Raw genomic sequence first — 17853 nt, 5'->3', positions numbered from 1 at the left:
TATAGCACTCATAGCCATAGCTGTCAACTTTTCCCTTTACTTGCGAGGAATCCTATTCGAAATAAGGGAATTTCCCTTTAAAAAAGAGAAACATTGACAGCTGTGCTTATAGCACCAATATTTTTTAAAAAGCAAGCTAAGGGAATTCTGAGGACGAAAATAGATTATTCTTTCAACCATTTCCTATAAATTTGCTTCAATCTGCCTGGTCTTTTCTATATTGTATTTTAGCCTCTTTTTTCAGCAGTTTTTTTTTAAAGTAGTTTGGCTATTACAGTGGTACCTCAGGTTACAAACACCTCGGGTTACCAACATTTCGGGTTCTAGACGCCGCTAACCCAGAAGTAGTACCTCAGGTTAAGAACTTTACCTCAGGATGAGAACGGAAATTGTGCACCGGTGGCGTGGCGGCAGCGGGTGGCCCCATTAGCTAAAGTGGTACCTCAGATTAAGAATGGTTTCAGGTTAAGAACGGACCTCCGGAACGAATTAAGTTCGTAACCAGAGGTACCACTGTTATAGCAGGGGGTGTGGATATGGGTTTAGTGGAGGGCAAATTAAGGGTAAGAGGAAAAAGCCATAGAGAAAAGGAGTATGGGATGGGGGAGCAAAGTTCCTCCATCAACAGCCTCCATCTACTACCTCTTGAAGATGTAGCAAGTTTCCTTGTTCCTATTGGAGGCTGGGAGGATGAAGATCCTAGGATGAAGATTCCAGAAAGATTTACCAGCTTAAATGACCTGCCAAGGCAATACCGTGGCAGGACCAAAGTGTGGTTTGCAAAGACTGCTTTGGGACAAGCATCAAGAAGGATTACATTGACTTATATGGGAAGCTAAGGAAGTCGAACCATATTTGCTTTCCCTTTCCCCCAAGAGAACTGTGTTGTGTTCCTTTTGAACGGATTATAATGGAACAAAAAGGCCCGGTGCGTGTCTTTCCCTGAGTGACTGGTTGAGAAAAGATTGTGCTTCTCGTCAACAATTCCCAGTGGAATGTAAATGGAGGCCTGAAAAATGTGGGGTTGGGATTGCCTTGTAGTTAACCTTTGCCTATATTAGTGGGGGCAAGTGGTTCTTCCAAAAATTAAAATTGAGGTCATTGGTAGTCCGTTCAACTCATGCTGATTCTAGCGAGTTTGGGGTGCGAGGAGGACAGGGGCAGGGTGCAGTTCACCCTAGATTTTATTTCCAATCTGGAAAGCCATTGCTGTCATTGTCAAAGGGACAGCCCTCACTTTGAATGGGTTATTCAGATAGTAAGTCAGAGCAGTATCTCGGAGCAGGGCTTTTTTGGTGGCTGCCCCTGTCCTGCAGAATAACATTCCCGTCGAGGAAGATTGGCACCCAATATCTTTTTTTTTCTTTTCTTTTTTTTAAATAATATTTATTAAAGTTTTAAAGGTTACAAAAAGAAAAGAAAGAGAATTAAACATAACAATACAATACAATACAATACAATACAATACAATACAATACAAAAACAAAAATACTACATATACATAACAAAAACAAAACAAAAACAATTAAGAAAACATATCCAATACTTTCAATGTTGTTAACTTTCATTTACTTGTTTCAGCAACCTCCTCACACCTCCCTTTTTTGTATTCCACTTTGATTAATTGTTTCAGCAAATCCTTTCCATCTTCCTCAATTTTCTGCCCTATCATTTATCTTAACACATATTAATAACATTATTTTTTCCTTTAATCCATTTACAATCTATTGTACTTAATTCTTTATAGCATTTCTGCTAAAGTCATGTAACTTCATTCCAACATCTTTCTAACATTCCTTAATTTTACAATATTTCTGTAGATAATCTTTAAATTTCTTCCAATCTTCTTCCACCAACTCTTCTCCCTGGTCTCGGATTCTGCCAGTCATTTCCGCCAGTTCCATGTAGTCCATCAACTTCAACTGCCACTCTTCCCGGGTGGGTAAATCTTGTGTCTTCCGATAGGCACCCAATATCTGCACTTTCTGGAAACAGCTGAAGACTTTTTTGTTTCTGCAGGCTTTTAAATAGGTCTTTACCATGACTGCCCACTTGTTAGGGTTTCAGTCTTGTTTTAAATGTGTGTGTTCTTAACTGTTTTTCATGTCTAAATTGCCTTCAGACTAGTTTAGAAGGCAATTGATGAATCAAGGATAATAATAACACCCACACATAAGGAGGAGTCCTTGTGTGTCCTTGTTTCTCAATTTGACCCTTTTACATGGGTTTGTATGTTTGGTGGTATTTTATGTATGGTGTTTTGCTGTTATTTTTATTGTTTATAGATCAGTAATTCTTTATTGTAACTGATAAGTGCAAATTATTGTTTCATTATTATTTGCTTAGTGTTGGATTCTAACGGATTATTGAATATTGCTTTATTTGATATACGTTGCTTATTCTAAAGTTATTGTGACTTTTTTATAGTGGATCAGATTGTTACTATTAATGTTTTATGTTTTATTATTAGTTTATTATTAGTTCTATATGTGTTGGAAGCTGCCCAGAGTGGTTTTATTTATTTATTTATTTATTTATTTATTTATTTATTTATTAGAGCTGCCTCCACCCTCCTCCCACAGCTGGAGAGGAGCTGAGCTGGCCACAAGACCATCTGCCAGAGGGAAAAAGCCATCTGTGTGCCAGCTGTGCTGCACCTGTTCACCAGCTGGTCAACCCACCTGGTCACTAACTCACTTGCCCAGCTGACTGTTCATTCACCCTGGGGAGTCTTAAGGCTCCCCCACAACACACACACAACATGTTGCTGCTTAGAACCTCTTGTTTCTTAGAATCTGTGGTGGTTGTGCAATTGGCTTTGGGTTCTTGCAACAGTATATTGTTCACAGTTGTAAGATACGGAAAGTGTGCTGACATTTTTTTGGTCGACCTCTATTCTTCGTGAGAGGGAAACTACTTTGTGAACTTGTAGAATTTTTTAAATAAAATTAATTTAGGGTCCTTGCAACAATTCTTACTTGAGGATTATAATTTGGCAGTGGGTTCTTAACCTTGGCTGATCTTAATGTGAAAATGTGTTACTAATTTGTATGTTCAGAGGACGTTGTGTAAATAATTTGGGGGTTTTAGCAATAACTCTACGTAATCGTTCATGTTGATTCCAGGAAGCAGGAAAAATGCACTTGTTGTATCTCTCTGTTTTGAGAACTCTGTGTAGGATTTATTTTGGGTTTTTGCATTATTTCAAGACTGAGCACATGCTAGGAAATAGACACTTAATTAACAATATCATAATTGTGGGTACTGTGTATTTATTAAGGCTTTCCAAACAGTTCATTGCAGGTATTTACGGGGGAAATGCAATACCTGGGTGATGGTTATCATATCCTTACGCTGCAATCCTGCACCCACTTAACCTGGGAGTAAGTCCTATCAAACTCTATAGTGCTGACGTCTGAGTAGTTGTGTATAGGGTTGCACTGTTAAGGGTCAGTTGAATAGGAACTTGGTGCAATCCACAAAAGGATAAAATCTAAGTAAAGTTGATGTGTGATACCATTTAAAAAATTGTGTTCTTATTAAGATTTTCCATAAGCAACAAGAGTTCATTCATTGTCTCTACTTTCAAATCATAGTCTTTCATACAGGTCATTACAGTCAAATTGAGGCATTTTTGTGGTCATCAGTGTGGTTGTGGAGGAAAGAGAAGTGGAAAAAGGGGTGAGAGAGACAGTAAATATGAGGAAAGCAGAATGTTCCCTAGAGAAGGATCTGAAATTCTAAACCCTTGAATTTCTTTTACTCTAGATCAGTGGTTCCCAACCTTTTTTTTTGGCCATGCCCCACCTAAACATCTCTAAAATCCCAATGTGCTCCCCCCATGGCATATAATTCTTATTATTCAAAAACTCCTATTCACATAGAGGAAGCCTAATTCACTGTTAATAACTCATTCTCGAATTGCGCCCCTCAAAAAACAAATTGCCCCCCCTTTGGGACGTGTGCCCCACATTGGGAACCACGGCTCTAGACTGTTTCGTTTGATGTTTTAATGTGTTGTAAACTGGTTTGAGCTTTTTTCTTTAAAATATAAAGTGGTATGGAAATGAATAATAATAATCATAATAAATTTCACTGGGGAGAAAAAAGGCACCTAGACATTTGGTTGTAGCAACTGTAACCTGTTCTGAAGGAGCATCTCCACCCGCATCATTCAGCCCGGACACTGAGATCCAGCACCGAGGGCCTTCTGGCGGTTCCCTCATTGCGAGAAGTGAGGTTACAGGGAACCAGACAGAGGGCCTTCTCGGTAGTGGCACCCGCCCTGTGGAACGCCCTCCCTTCAGATGTGAAGGAAATAAGCAGCTATCTTCTTATTTAAAGACATCTGAAGGCAGCCCTTCAGGGAAGTTTTTAATATTTAATGCTGTATTGTTTTTAACACTTGATTGGAAGCCGCCCAGAGTGGCTGGGGAAACTCAGCCAGATGGGCGGGGTATATATAATAAATTATTATTATTATTATTATTATTATTATTATTATTATTATTATTATTAACTTAGGCTTAAGGTGCCATTTGGCAGGTAGCCGAGGTACCTCGGGTTACAGACGCTTTAGGTTACGTGATTTCGGGTTGTGCACCACGCCGAACCCGGAAGTACCGGAACGGGTTACTTCCAGGTTTGGGCGCTCATGTATGCACAGAAGCACTAAATCACGCTTTGCGCACAAGCGCCGTATCTCGATCCGCGCATGCACAGACGCGGCACTGTGGGTTGCGAACGTGCCTCCCGCACAGATCACGTTCGCAACCCAAGGTTCCACTGTATATCTAAGTTTCAAACATTGGCTCCCAGATAAAAATGTAACCTGCCAAGATTTGGGTGCTTCTCTCACTCAGGAGTTACGGTGAAATTTGTGGTGGGCAGCAGATGCAGATTGTGTGTGTGTGTGTGTGTGTGTGTGTGTGTGTTTTGCAGGCTTTCTGTGGTTGCCTTCTGGTGACCTCTGCTTGCCCTCTAGTTTGGAGATAGTAAGAAGCAAACATCCTGCACCTCCTGCCCATTTGACCTGGTTCCTCTCTTGTGGTCAACCTTTTGACCTCTTCCCTCAAGCGATTGTGGCGCAGACACCCCACTGCAGATGGGCAAACAAGCATCTGCTCTGCTAGAGGATTTGAATTTTAGAAGATGGGGCAGAAGCTGCAAAAAAAAGTCCTGCTTGTGGGTACCGCAGTCTTGGGGAATTAATAAAAACTGAACTTTGGGTTGAAGACTCAGCTCTAAGCAAAAACCCATGGAAGGAAGTGGATGACATCTAGCTAGAACCACGCTCAGTTGTGTGGATGTCCTTATTTCAATTTTACAGCCTGCTTCGGCAAATGCTCATAAGGTCTTTGTAGTAGTACTTAGACCAGGGATTGCCAACCTTTTGTGGGTCAGGGAAGAGACAATGGAGCGCACATCTGGGCATGAAGGCAAACTGCTGCATTTGCAGCACCAAAGTGACCGAAGTTGAGGCTGATGGCTTTCCACTTCATTGGATGAAGTGGGATCTCGTCCACGGAAGGTTAGGCCACCATAAATCTATCGCGTCTTGTGGCACCTCTAAAGACTGGTCTTTTATCTCCACAAGGCACAACGTCATCTGCCAACAACCCCTTTGCTTCCTTCTCCCACTTCGGTCTCTCCTCAAAAGCCACTTCTTCCACAATTATATTTTATGTACAGTGGTACCTCGGGTTAAGAACTTAATTCGTTCTGGAGGTCCATTCTTAACCTGAAACTGTTCTTAAGCCGAGGTACCACTTTAGCTAATGGAGCCTCCCGCTGCCGCCACGCGATTTCTATTCTCATCCTGAAGCAAAGTTCTTAACCCGAGGTACTATTTCTGTCAGGGGTCTGTAACCTGAAGCGCCTGTAACCTGAAGCATCTGTAACCCAAGGTAAAGGTAAAGGGACCCCTGACCATTAGGTCCAGTCGCGGATGACTCTGGGGTTTGCGGCGCTCATCTCGCTTTATTGGCCAAGGGAGCCAACATAGTTTTTCCAGGTCATGTGGCCAGCATGACTAAGCCGCTTCTGGCGAACCAGAGCAGCACACAGAAACGCTGTTTACCTTCCCGCCGGAGGGGTACCTATTTATCTACTTGCACTTTGATGTGCTTTCAAACTGCTAGGTTGGCAGGAGCAGGGACCGAGCAACAGGAACTCACCCTGTTGCGGGGATTCGAACCGCCAACCTTTTGATCAGCAAGCCCTAGGCTCTGTGGTTTAACCCACAGTGCCACCCGTGTCCCTACAGCGCCACCCGCGTCCCTAGGTACCAAGGTACCACTGTATTAAATTTACATCCTGCCCTTCTTACCAGAGAAGCTCAGGGCAACAAACACAAAAAAGTTACAGTGAGACAATTAAGAATATATATTTTTTAACAAAAACCACCTTAAACATTTAAAAGCACATAAAAGCAACCACATTCCTCTCACCGCTAAGAAGTTCATGGTTGCCATGGCCAGCATCTTTGAGCAACAAATGGCTGGGTGAGCAGGAATGCTTTTAAATGAGGGAGGCAGAGACGCCTCACCAGGAAGGACATTCCACAAGCAGGGATTATTTTTCCACCTACTGTAAAATCCCAGGCTTTTTAAATACCTTCACCCCGCCCCAGCCTAATGTATAGTGACAGCCGTTGGTTTAGAATTGTTCTTTTTTTAATATTGAATTTTAAGTTGCTGTGACCTGACCTGAAACCTTCTGGCAAATGGGCAAATAAGAAATCAAAATGATGATGATGATGATGATGATGATGATGATGATGATGATATAAGACTTTTTATCACCTGTAATGGTGTGCTGGACATCTTTTAGAGCAGGAGCAATGATGTCATCCGGCAGAATGGCGGGGTAAAGGAGGTGATAAGGAGGCTTTCAAGTTTTATTATTGTTTGAGATAGGTTAGCTGCTAGGGAGGCAGAGAGAGAGAAAGAAAAAGAAAGTAATTCAGGGTTCGTTGGCACTTTTTTCTTTGTCCTTGACTCACCCTAGCAGTTTAAAGGGTGACATTTCTTTGCAGGAGTGTTTGCATTTCTAATTAAACACCAAGTTTAAATTTCAGCTGACTGGAGGTATTTTGTAAAAGCTCAATGTGGGGGTGGGGGGTTGTTTTGTTTTTTAAAGAACAAGCTGGGATTTATTCTGTAAACAGGGAGGATGTATTCAGCTAAGTGTTACTCAAAGTAGATCCATTGAAATGAATGGACATGGCTATGTTCGGTCCATTAATTCCAGTGGGTTTACTCTGAGTAAAACAGCTGAATAACCCATATACAGTGGTACCTCGGGTTAAGTACTTAATTCGTTCCGGAGGTCTGTTCTTAACCTGAAACTGTTCTTAACCTGAAGCACAACTTTAGCTAATGGGGCTTCCTGCTGCTGCCGCGCTGCTGGAGCCCGATTTCTGTTCTCATCCTGAAGCAAAGTTCTTGACCTGAAACACTATTTCTGGGTTAGCGGAGTCTGTAACCTGAAGCATATGTAACCTGAAGCGTATGTAACCCGAGGTACCACTGTATCTTGTTAGCTGATCCTTTTAAAAAAAGAGTATCATATTGTTAGTGGGAATAGATGGATATGGACAGCTGGCTGGATTTTTTTAAGAGGTGTGGTTTTGGAACCCATCACGAAGAACTCTTGCACTTCAAAGTTTACAATTTTGCTGCTGATTGCCTATTGATGTTTTGCATAGGGCTTAAAGCACCATTCCTTCTTAAACAGGTAGATAAGTAGTCATAATAGGAAAAGAAATGATAAAACATTCAGTTTAAGCCTAGCCATGTAAGGCCTGTGGATCCACAGTCCTTATGTGGTCTAATGCTGGCATTCATATGAATGCATATATATATATATATATATATATATATATATATATATATATATAAACAGAAGCAATTATATCTCTCTAAACCATGTGGATTGTCTGCTCCATGTAGCTCCAGAAATTATATTTGTGTCTTTCCTGTGCAAGTGTGCTTCCTTCTGCTGGGATTGTGGGCTGCTGTTTGAGTCTGATTAACTTCTGTTTTCAAGCGCTGGATATCTGGGACACAAGGAAGGGCTACATGTAGCTCAGCAACAGAACATCTGCTTTCCTTGCAGAAGGTCCCGGGTTCAGTCCCTGGCATCTCCAGGTAGGGCTGGGAGAGGCCTCAAATTTTGGGGAGCTGCTGCAAGACATTAAGGTGGGCACGTATTCAGCTAAATCAGGATTTCAGCTAAACTTGGGTCCCCAGCTGGTTTTGGACTACAACTCCCATCATCCCTGACCACTGGTCCTGCTAGCTAGGGATGATGGGAGTTGTAGTCTAGCAACAGTTGCAGACCCAGGCTTGAGACAACCTGAGCTAGATGCATCTAGGTTGGGCTCTGAGACTGCTGTGTTCTTCAGTGTACTGGCAAGCAGAAAAGGCAACTCTTGAGGTATCCCTGAGATATATCCCCAAGGCATAGTGAGGTAGCCGGCATTGTGTAAGTCTGGAAGAGGTTGTGCAATGCCTTCCTTCCTGCAAAGGGAGGCAAAAAAACAGGATTACCGGTTACATTTGCACACGTCTACTGTTTATAATGTTGGGTGGTGTCCAACTAGACAGTTCCACTAGTCCGTCCAAGGACCTTTCATGCTGTGCAACCCCTAAAGATGTTCTTCCCACAACAAAGACAAAGGCAGGGAAGTTCCATTGCACAGTTGAAAGTCCTTGGTGCCGGTGGAACTGCTTAATTGGATGCCACCCTTTTGGGGGCAGTGTGAGTCGAGGAGATGCCAGGAGAGATTAGCTGCGTGCCTTTGCTGCCTGCCTGTCCCGATCACAAACCTTAAAATCTTTTCTCCATCCCGAGACAACTTGTACAGCAGCGGAGGAAAAGAGAGACCGTCACTGTTTACACAACTCTGACATTAACGAAGCGCATTGTGTGAAAGTCAGTATCTCTTTACTGAGGTGCTATAGCATCTGTGTGAAGGGTCTAGGAAGTGACATGCTAACAACCCAGGGACCAGGCACAAGGATAAGGCACAGACTGTTCCTGTTGCCTGTCTGCATGCACGCCGATGAAATACAGAAAAGGTGCAGAAATACTCTCTGTGCTGAAAGTCCTGCCCTTTCTAAACCCTTTACAGAATTTTGCTTGCACTGAATTGCAGGAGGCAGATCCTCGCCCCTGCACTCACCCACCTCTCTCTAAATCTCTTGTGTGTAGGAGTCAGCAGCCTTCCTCCACTTTGTATAAAACCAGGAAATCGAAAAACTGTGCCTGTCACAGAATTTACATCAGGGGGGCTGCCCCAGCAACTTCAGCAAAGCTGCTATGGAAATAAGTGATTCACAGAATCTGAGCTTGGGTAGCACTGCTAGGGAACGGGGTTTGGAGGAGATTAGCCAGGCTGCCGCTTCTCATTCATTCATTCATCCTCTTTTCTCCCTCCCTCTTTTTCTGTAGGTGGACGCATCTGTTCCTTTTCCCCTTGCATCGAACAAGTGCAAAGGACCTGTCTGGCCCTGGAGGAACACGGCTTTGCCGAATGTAACACTCTGGAGATCCTGCTGAGAGTGTACAACGTTCGGACAATCAGCTTGCCAGTCCCTGACCTTGGAAAAGGAATCGGGGGTAACGCCAGAGCGGAGTCTGACAAAGGCAGCCCATCCGATCAGGGTGCCTCCTCTGCTGGTCTCCAGCAGGGAAACGCACAGTTTAAAAGCGGTGTGCCGCCAAGGGAGATGGTGGGTCACACTGGGTATTTGACCTTCGCTACCAAAAGCCTATTTTAGTTACTCGCGAAGCTAGCGGCCTCCTTGCTGCCCTCCCTCCTTCCCTCCCTCCCAATCAAGCATCCTGAGCTTTTTTTTGCTCGTCGGGCAATTCCATATATAGTCAGACTGAGTAAGATTATGCTTTTGTTTAAATAGCACGCAGGAGCGCTAACCAGATCAGCCTTGCAGTACACTGTCCTTCTGGAACAGTGCTTGGCTGCCTGTCAGGTAGGAAGATGGATTAGCAGCTAATAGCTGTGGGATGGACTTTGCAAAGCAAAAGCCACTTACTGAGGTTGTTTGGGGCAGGGAGGGGGGGATGTCAACAAGGTTTCCTTTATCTTTCTGGAACCCCTGCATTGATTCTTCTCTCTAAGAGGGTGTGCAATGGGGAGAATTTTTGCTTTTGGTTTTGTATTTGCCGTTGGGAATCTATTTAATATTTGGATTTTTAAAAAATAAAAAAGATTTTTGCCGTAGGCCCAGAATTGGCCCAGCAGCCCCTGCAAAGAGAGTCTAAAAAGGCAGGCGGATGTGTGGATCCATATATTCGCATACATGCATACATAGGTGAAGCACCCTGGAAAGAGCATCAAACCCAATTTATTGTGGTTGCATGACGTGAGTGAGTCTCCCTTGTCACAAACATTCAAAGCACAGGGCTAGTTTTTGAGGGGAGAAAGTTAGGCTGCAAGTCTTCACCCTGACATCTAATGCTGAATGGAGCTGGAGGTTTCCTATAGGAAGTATCATTTAGTCTCATCCCTGCTTGCATCCTGAAATAATTCTGTTCAGGGACAGCTCTTCTACCTCTTCTGTGTGAGCGAAATCCTCAGCACAATCGCACATTCACTTGGTCCTGAATAAATGGCTAGATTTGCATTCTGCTTCCTCGCTACCAAACAACAAGCAGCAAAAAACCCTCCCTTATTCAGTCAGTCCTGTACTTGTATTTACAGATGTCCATTGCTGTAAACAGAACAAACCCTTCCCTGGTGTTCTTAACCAGCGTATAAGCACGTCACAATCTTATCTTCCTAGGACCTGGGTGAAATGCGAGCCACGAGGCAAATCTTTTTATCCATTCCACGCGCCGGCTGATTAATAGATATGCCTGAAAGTGCGAATCCGGTTTTGCCCTTTTCTTGACCAAAAATAAACATGGCTGAGCTTTCGATGGGTTACAGCCCCGGTGCTAATCTGTAGCAGTTTAACAAAAGTTCCGCCAACCGCGGGGAGCAAAGATAGAACAGCTGAGCAGATTAAAAACCAGGAAAGCAAATCATTTGAGCTCGAAGCTGTTACGTAAGTGTTCCAGGGCTGCAGCTTTCCGCCTCCTCCTCCTCCTCCTCTTCGGAAGGATGTTAAAAGTCTTCTGTTATGCAGTGCTCGAAAGTACTTTTGAGGGAAAGCAGGATAGAAGGTTCTACTGCTGCTGCATCATTAATGGGATAGCTACAACCGCCTGCCTGCAAGCAAAGAGAGAACAGCAGGCATATGTAAACATCAGATCAACTGGGGAAGAGGAGGGGGAGCTGCTTAAACCTACAAAAGGAGAGGAAACAGAACCAAGTGAATGCCTCTGTCCTGAAGATGCTTGCACTCAAATCGACGCTGTATGTCCTTGGTACAATATGCTTCTAGTGCAAAGCCGGGAAAGGGGGAGGGGACTTTTTCCAGACTCCCATTTGAGCAACCTTAGGGGGTCACATGCAGGTGATGGGCGTGGCCACAGGCAAAATGGGCGGAGAAACAGATGTAAATTCTACCTTTGTGCAGTAGGTTAGATGGGATGTTTTCCGAGGTTGACGAGCCGATGGCTGGGCGATATCTCGTTTTCAACATCGCAATATATCACCAGCTAAACATCCTGATACACTGATTTATCACAACGTCTGATATAAGGATAGAGCTACATAGGGGCGACGCAGGTGGCACTGTGGGTTAAACCACAGAGCCTAGGACTTGCCGATCAGAAGATCAGCAGTTCGAATCCCCGCAATGGGGTGAGCTCCCGTTGTTTGGTCCCTTCTCCTGCCAACCTAGCAGTTCGAAAGCACGTCAAAGTGCAAGTAGATAAATAGGTACCACTCCAGCGGGAAGGTAAACAGCGTTTCCGTGCGCTGCTCTGGTTCGACAGAAGCGGCTTAGTCATGCTGGCCACATGACCTGGAAGCTGTACGCCAGCTCCCTCAGCCAATAAAGCGAGATGAGCGCCGCAACCCCAGAGTCGGCCACGACTGGACCTAATGGTCAGGGGTCCCTTTACCTTTTACATAGGGGCACTGGCTGGATTCACGGTTTTCCCCGCATTGTGATTTTTACATAGCACACACACACACACACACACACACACACACACACACACACACAGACACCCTGCATCATGATTCACAATATTTTTGCCTGATCAAAAAATATGAAACCAATAACACAATAGGGGCTTCAAACCATTTTTGGATGCTATTTTGATATATTGCCCAGACCTAGGCGAGCCTCATTTACCCCTCACTTCCCTTTACAGCACACATAGAAAACTCCTCCTTGACCATTGGACCCACTATTGGTCTTCTCTGCTCAAGTTGCTGGAGCCTGTTTTCACATGCAAGGGAAGTCCCTAACTCACCGAGGGGTTGAGAACCATTGGCTGCCCTCACCTGGTTTAGCTGGCTAGTTGAAACTGTTTGCCAGGGTGTAGCTGCTGTCACATGCTGACAGCTTCTAGGAGCCACAGGTGAGAGCTGCGAATGGGGATGAGTGACCCCAGAAGGAACAGGCTTGAATGATAAGGATCTAGGAGTCTTGGTTGACCACAAACTTGACATGAGCCAACAGTGTGACGCGGCAGCTAAAAAAGCCAATGCAATTCTGGGCTGCATCAATAGGAGTATTGCATCTAGATCAAGGGAAGTAATAGTGCCACTGTATTCTGCTCTGGTCAGACCTCACCTGGAGTACTGTGTCCAGTTCTGGGCACCACAGTTCAAGAAGGACACTGACAAACTGGAACATGTCCAGAGGAGGGCAACCAAAATGGTCAAAGGCCTGGAAACGATGCCTTATGAGGAACGGCTAAGGGAGCTGGCCTGGAGAAGAGGAGGTTAAGGGGTGATATGATAGCCATGTTCAAATATATAAAAGGATGTCACATAGAGGAGGGAGAAAGGTTGTTTTCTGCTGCTCCAGAGAAGCGGACACGGAGCAATGGTTCCAAACTACAAGAAAAAAGATTCCACCTAAACATTAGGAAGAACTTCCTGACAGTAAGAGCTGTTCGACAGTGGAATTTGCTGCCAAGGAGTGTGGTGGAGTCTCCTTCTTTGGAGGTCTTTAAGCAGAGGCTTGACAACCATATGTCAGGAGTGCTCTGATGGTGTTTCCTGCTTGGCAGGGGGTTGGACTCGATGGCCCTTGTGGTCTCTTCCAACTCTATGATTCTATGCCTTGAATGCCTCCTTCTGGCAACTACTGCAGCCAAGCTGGTGCCAAATGCCTTGCTCTGCTTTCCTTTGGACCACATCTACCAGCCAGGCCAAAGGCAGGGAGGGGTGTCTCGTCATCTGGACAGCCCAGGACCTCCAGACACACTGCCTAGGCTTGTGCCCTGGAGAAATCCCTTGGGTGCCGCTAACGCAATACACAATAGTTTGACTCCACCCCCAAGAGGCACACACCATTGTCTCTCAATACTGATGGATGCCAACAAGAGTAGGCTAAATTCTACACATAGTCGGACCCTGCTCTCAACCCTCCATCCGGGCAAGCAAGAGAGATTATGTGAGTACAAGGACTCATTCCAGTCCTGGCAAAAACACTCAAAGGAAGGTGCAGATCAGGGCTGGGGAGGGGATGTGGCCATTGGGGAATCCCAAGGGCTGAACAGAGAGACCCAAAGGCTGCATCAGGCTCCCAGGCAAACTGAAATGAAATGTTGCAATCAGCAGTGCGGATGTGATTTAATTTGGGCTTATTTCATGTGGTGTTGGCCCGTTCATTCAGAAGTAAGTGGCGTTCAGTGGTGCTTGTCCTGAGAAAATGTTTGCAGCCTTAGCCAGTCTCATGAAGCCTCCCCCCTGTTGCTCCATCGTTCGCTGCATTGCAGCGAGTTGGAAAGTGCTGTAACAGAGGGCTGTATTTTCTTCCCCTTTTGCCGCAGGACAGGACATCAAACATACAATGCTATAAAAATGCCAAGCACTTTTCTTCTCTGGTATTAAAAAGGAAGAGGAAGCAATAAAGGGACAGAGCAGGGATGGGTTTCTAAAAGTTAAAAACCCTAAATGCACAGCACTTTTTGCAGCTGGGTGGGTTAAGTTGCCTGTGTATAGCTTGTGGCAGCCTTTGGCAACCTGGCGCCCCCAGAGGCTTTTGGATTACAGCTGCCCCTGTTGGAAATTGTGGTCCAAAGTATCTGTGGGCACCGGGTTGGTGAAGACAGGCTTATAGTGTCAATGCCTCTTAGGTTGTCCCTTGCTCCCGGTTAAAATGTTGCAGTCAAACTAAGGATTCACATCTCTGCCGTTATTCATTGCTGGTGCCCCATTCCTGGATTTCACAGGAGAGCGATGGAGGGTATAGCCTGTTCTCTTTGGTAGCTGCCTTCTTCCTTGACTTGCTCGCCTAGGCAGGTGTGGGAGGGATGTCATTCCCTGCAGACAAGTCTCCGCGTGCCTGATTGAATTGCAAAGTGTCCTCCAGCATCCCTGGCGGAAAGGGAGAGCGCTGCTCCAAAGCCGCCACTGGCAGTCTTGATGAAGACAATCTCTGCAGCTTGAGTCAAGCAAGACATGCAGACAGAGAGATGAGAGGGCTGCATGCATAAATTTTAAGCGCCCTGTGGATCAGACCAAAGGCTTCACTAGTCCAGCACCCTCTTCCCACAGATGCCCGTGGGAAGCCCACAAACAGAGCCTGAAGTACAACACTCCATGTGTGAATCTCCATGTTAGGAGATTCAGGACCAATAAAAATCATTACTTTTTCAGCTAGTGCATAGCTAAAAGATATGAAACTCGCTCCCATAGGTGGCAGTAATGGAACCGAGTTGGGTGGTTTTAAAAGGGGATTGGACAACTGCATGGGGGAGAGGGCTATCGATGAATAGCCATAGTTTAGAGGTACCTAAGGAAGTCAGACTATCCTCCACCAGGGCCAGGGCCTTCTCAGTGATGGCTCCAACCTAGTGGAATGCTCTGTCCCATGAGACTAGGGCCCTTCAAGATTTAACCTCCTTCCGTCGGGCCTGTAAGACAGAGCTATTCTGCCTGGCCTTCAATTTGAATTCAGCCTGATCTTTTATTTCCCTTCTCTTCCCTCCCCTTCCCTTTTTATGAAGATTGCCTGCTCTGAGACCCCACAGCTAATTCTCCCCTGGCCTTGCTGGCCCAAGTAGGACTAATTCAGCCAGCTAGCCCTGGGGATTATCTAATGCTTATTAGATGGATTTCCCCTAAATTGATTTCTGAACTTTGAATTTTATTGTTATTCATGTCTTTATACTGTATTTTATGCTGCTTTTAGAATTAAGTGTTTTAAATTTGTTGTTAGCCGCCCTGAGCCCGGTTTTTGAACCGGGAAGGGCGGGTTATAAATAAATTTTAAAAATTATTATTATTATTTATTATCGATGGCTACTAGCCACGATGACTGTGCTCTGCCTCCACAGTTGGAGGCAGCGATGATTCTGGGTACCACTTGCTGGAAACCGCACGAGTGGGGCATCCTCCTGCCCTCAAGTCCTGTTTGCAGGTTTCCCACAGGTATCAGTTTTGACCACTGTGAGAACAGGAGGCTGGACTAGATGGGCCATTGGCCTGATCCAGAGGCTCTTGCGCTCTTAAGATACATGTTTTTCATCCGTTCAAGCCCAGCACCTGTTTTCTACACCAAGGCATTCTGGGGTGTCCTTTAGATCTTCAGAGCTGGCAGATATGCCCGGCTCTTCTGACGTGATTTGGGGACGTGGAACAGCACACCCGCCTCTGCAGCTGCTCCAACAGACTGGCTTCGAAGATGTCAATGTGTGGGAAGCACTGACCTCACTCTCGTCGTTTCTGTAGTTCTTTTGCATGCACAAAGGTCTTACATTTCTTACCTTATAAGAACATGCGGTTTTAAGAACTGGCTTGCAGGATCTCTGACCAAGGGACCATCAGGTTCTACATTTGGGTTCCAGGTTCCAGCCTGGTGCTCCTTATCTCCATAGAGAGCCCTCTTCACTCTGCAAAATAAAGTTCAGGGAAAGCTATCCTATGGTCTATTAATGAGGCTGGTTAATAATGTAAGAATCTGCACACATTGACATAGCATTGCTTTTGAGGAAGGGCCCACAGAGCTCTGTCTCTTGACTGCTGGAAAAGCCACACGGAGATTTCAGCACATGCTACTTACATACTTTCAAGCCTCTCTTTACAGTCTTAAGGACCAGAAACTTGTGTTTCTAAAACCGGGGGGGGGGGGGAGAGAGAGAACACTTAAAGGCACTACAGAAGCCTCATGTATTTCTAGAACACAGATATGAAAAGATTTTAAAACTTTTCAAAGAGTAAGACTATGGACTGTGGCCCATATACAATTGCAGGCAGTGTCTATCACATCAGTATATTCTAAAATATCTCAACAATGGTGCACAGAAAAATGTATTCTGAAATACTTAGCTGTGCCGACTCAAATTCCCACTGCACCACACTGTGTGTCTTCATTTCCGTGTTGTGAAGCACATAGGATTGCTTGGTTGTTATTGTACAGTCTATTGGTCAGGGTCCATAGGACTTACTTTTTGTAACGTTGCTGAAACATTTTCATACCTCTTACAGAAATGCATGCAGTTTATTTGGTACCTTGACTCTGTCCATCCTTTTGCATCTATTCATTGGTCATGGACTATATTATTTAGGTTTGACTTCATTGTCTAAACCGCGAGGTTCCCATCTTAGTGGAGGACCACCACTCGGTGGTAGAAAACATGCTTTGCTTGCAGAAAGTCTCAGGTTCCGTGCTTGTCATCTCCAGTTAAAAGAAATTGAGGTAGCAAGTGATGGGAAAAGGCCTTTGTCTGCCTGAGATTTTGAAGATCTGTTGCCTTTCGGAATATACAATAACAGACTTGATGGACAGATAGCCTGACTGGGTAAGGCAGCTTCCTGCAATTATAGCTAAAAGCCATGACTAGCATTGTCCTTTATTCATTTATCTTCCTATTTTTTAAAAAAGCCATCAGCTAGCAACCGGCACTGTAGAGAGCCATGTCTAAGCTTCTGCTGTGGCATCAGTTTCAGATGATGTGAGTCCTGATGCATCTGACCACATGCTCGGTAAGTCTGCCCTGGGCCCAGTTGCTGGCATTTATGTCTTGGGAGACAGTGCTCCTTTGGGGGTGCAGTCAAACTGTGGGATGGTTGCAGGGCTTGCCATGACCGCAGAGACCGATATGGGAGAGACATGTTTTGTTGCAGCTGGGGCAGATGAAGGCATCCGGTTGAGCTGCTGCAGATGCACCAGGAGGTTTCTTCTCTCTGTGCTCCTCCCAGAAGTCATTCCCACTCGGGTCACATGGCCTGACTGTCTCCAGGCACTGCGGTTGTCTGCAAGGGATTCCCACATGACAGGGTTGATGTTGCCAGACTTCATGTCATGTTTGGAGACATCTCTAGGGCAGAGATGGTCTGCCAGTGGGCCTGGTGCCAGCTCCCCATAGGACATGTCCTCGGGGAGCCTGCCATCTTTCTTTCTGTGGACATAACCAAGCCAGTGTAGATGTTTCGGAGATAGGAGTGCAAACATGCTGGGAACATACTGAGTCAAGCCATTGGTCCATCATCCACAATATTGTCTACACTGACTGGCAGTAGCTCTCCAGAGTTTTAGGCAGGGGAGGAGGAGCTGGGGGTTGAACATGAGACATTAAGCACGCACTGAGCTACAACACTTCTGCAGCTTTCGATGCCACTGGCTATGGCAATCTGGAGCAATTCTGTGATAGGAGTATTGGAAACACTATGATAATTCTGATCATATCTACATTGGGTGAGTGTTCATCAGCTCCTTGATGTCTACACTATGGTGTACTATAGGGTACCATTTTATC

General features: G+C 45.1%; 1 protein-coding gene across 1 annotated transcript in view; it reads left to right on the top strand.

Annotated features, from left to right (window-relative positions):
• TRMT61A (tRNA methyltransferase 61A) overlaps nucleotides 1–10953 on the top strand; it is a 56371-nt gene extending 45418 nt beyond the window's left edge. The window contains exon 4 of the mRNA XM_081865412.1: nucleotides 9457–10953. Coding sequence (XP_081721538.1) covers nucleotides 9457–9785 — 329 coding nt within the window. The 3' untranslated portion in view covers nucleotides 9786–10953. The remainder of the gene's footprint in view (nucleotides 1–9456) is intronic.
• Nucleotides 10954–17853: the final 6900 nt, after the last annotated feature.

Source organism: Podarcis erhardii, assembly GCF_964252035.2.
Source record: "Podarcis erhardii genome assembly, chromosome: 1".
Taxonomy (NCBI): domain Eukaryota; kingdom Metazoa; phylum Chordata; class Lepidosauria; order Squamata; family Lacertidae; genus Podarcis; species Podarcis erhardii.
The sequence above is the reverse complement of the archived record's forward strand: the minus strand, read 5'-3'. Positions and strand labels throughout refer to the sequence as shown.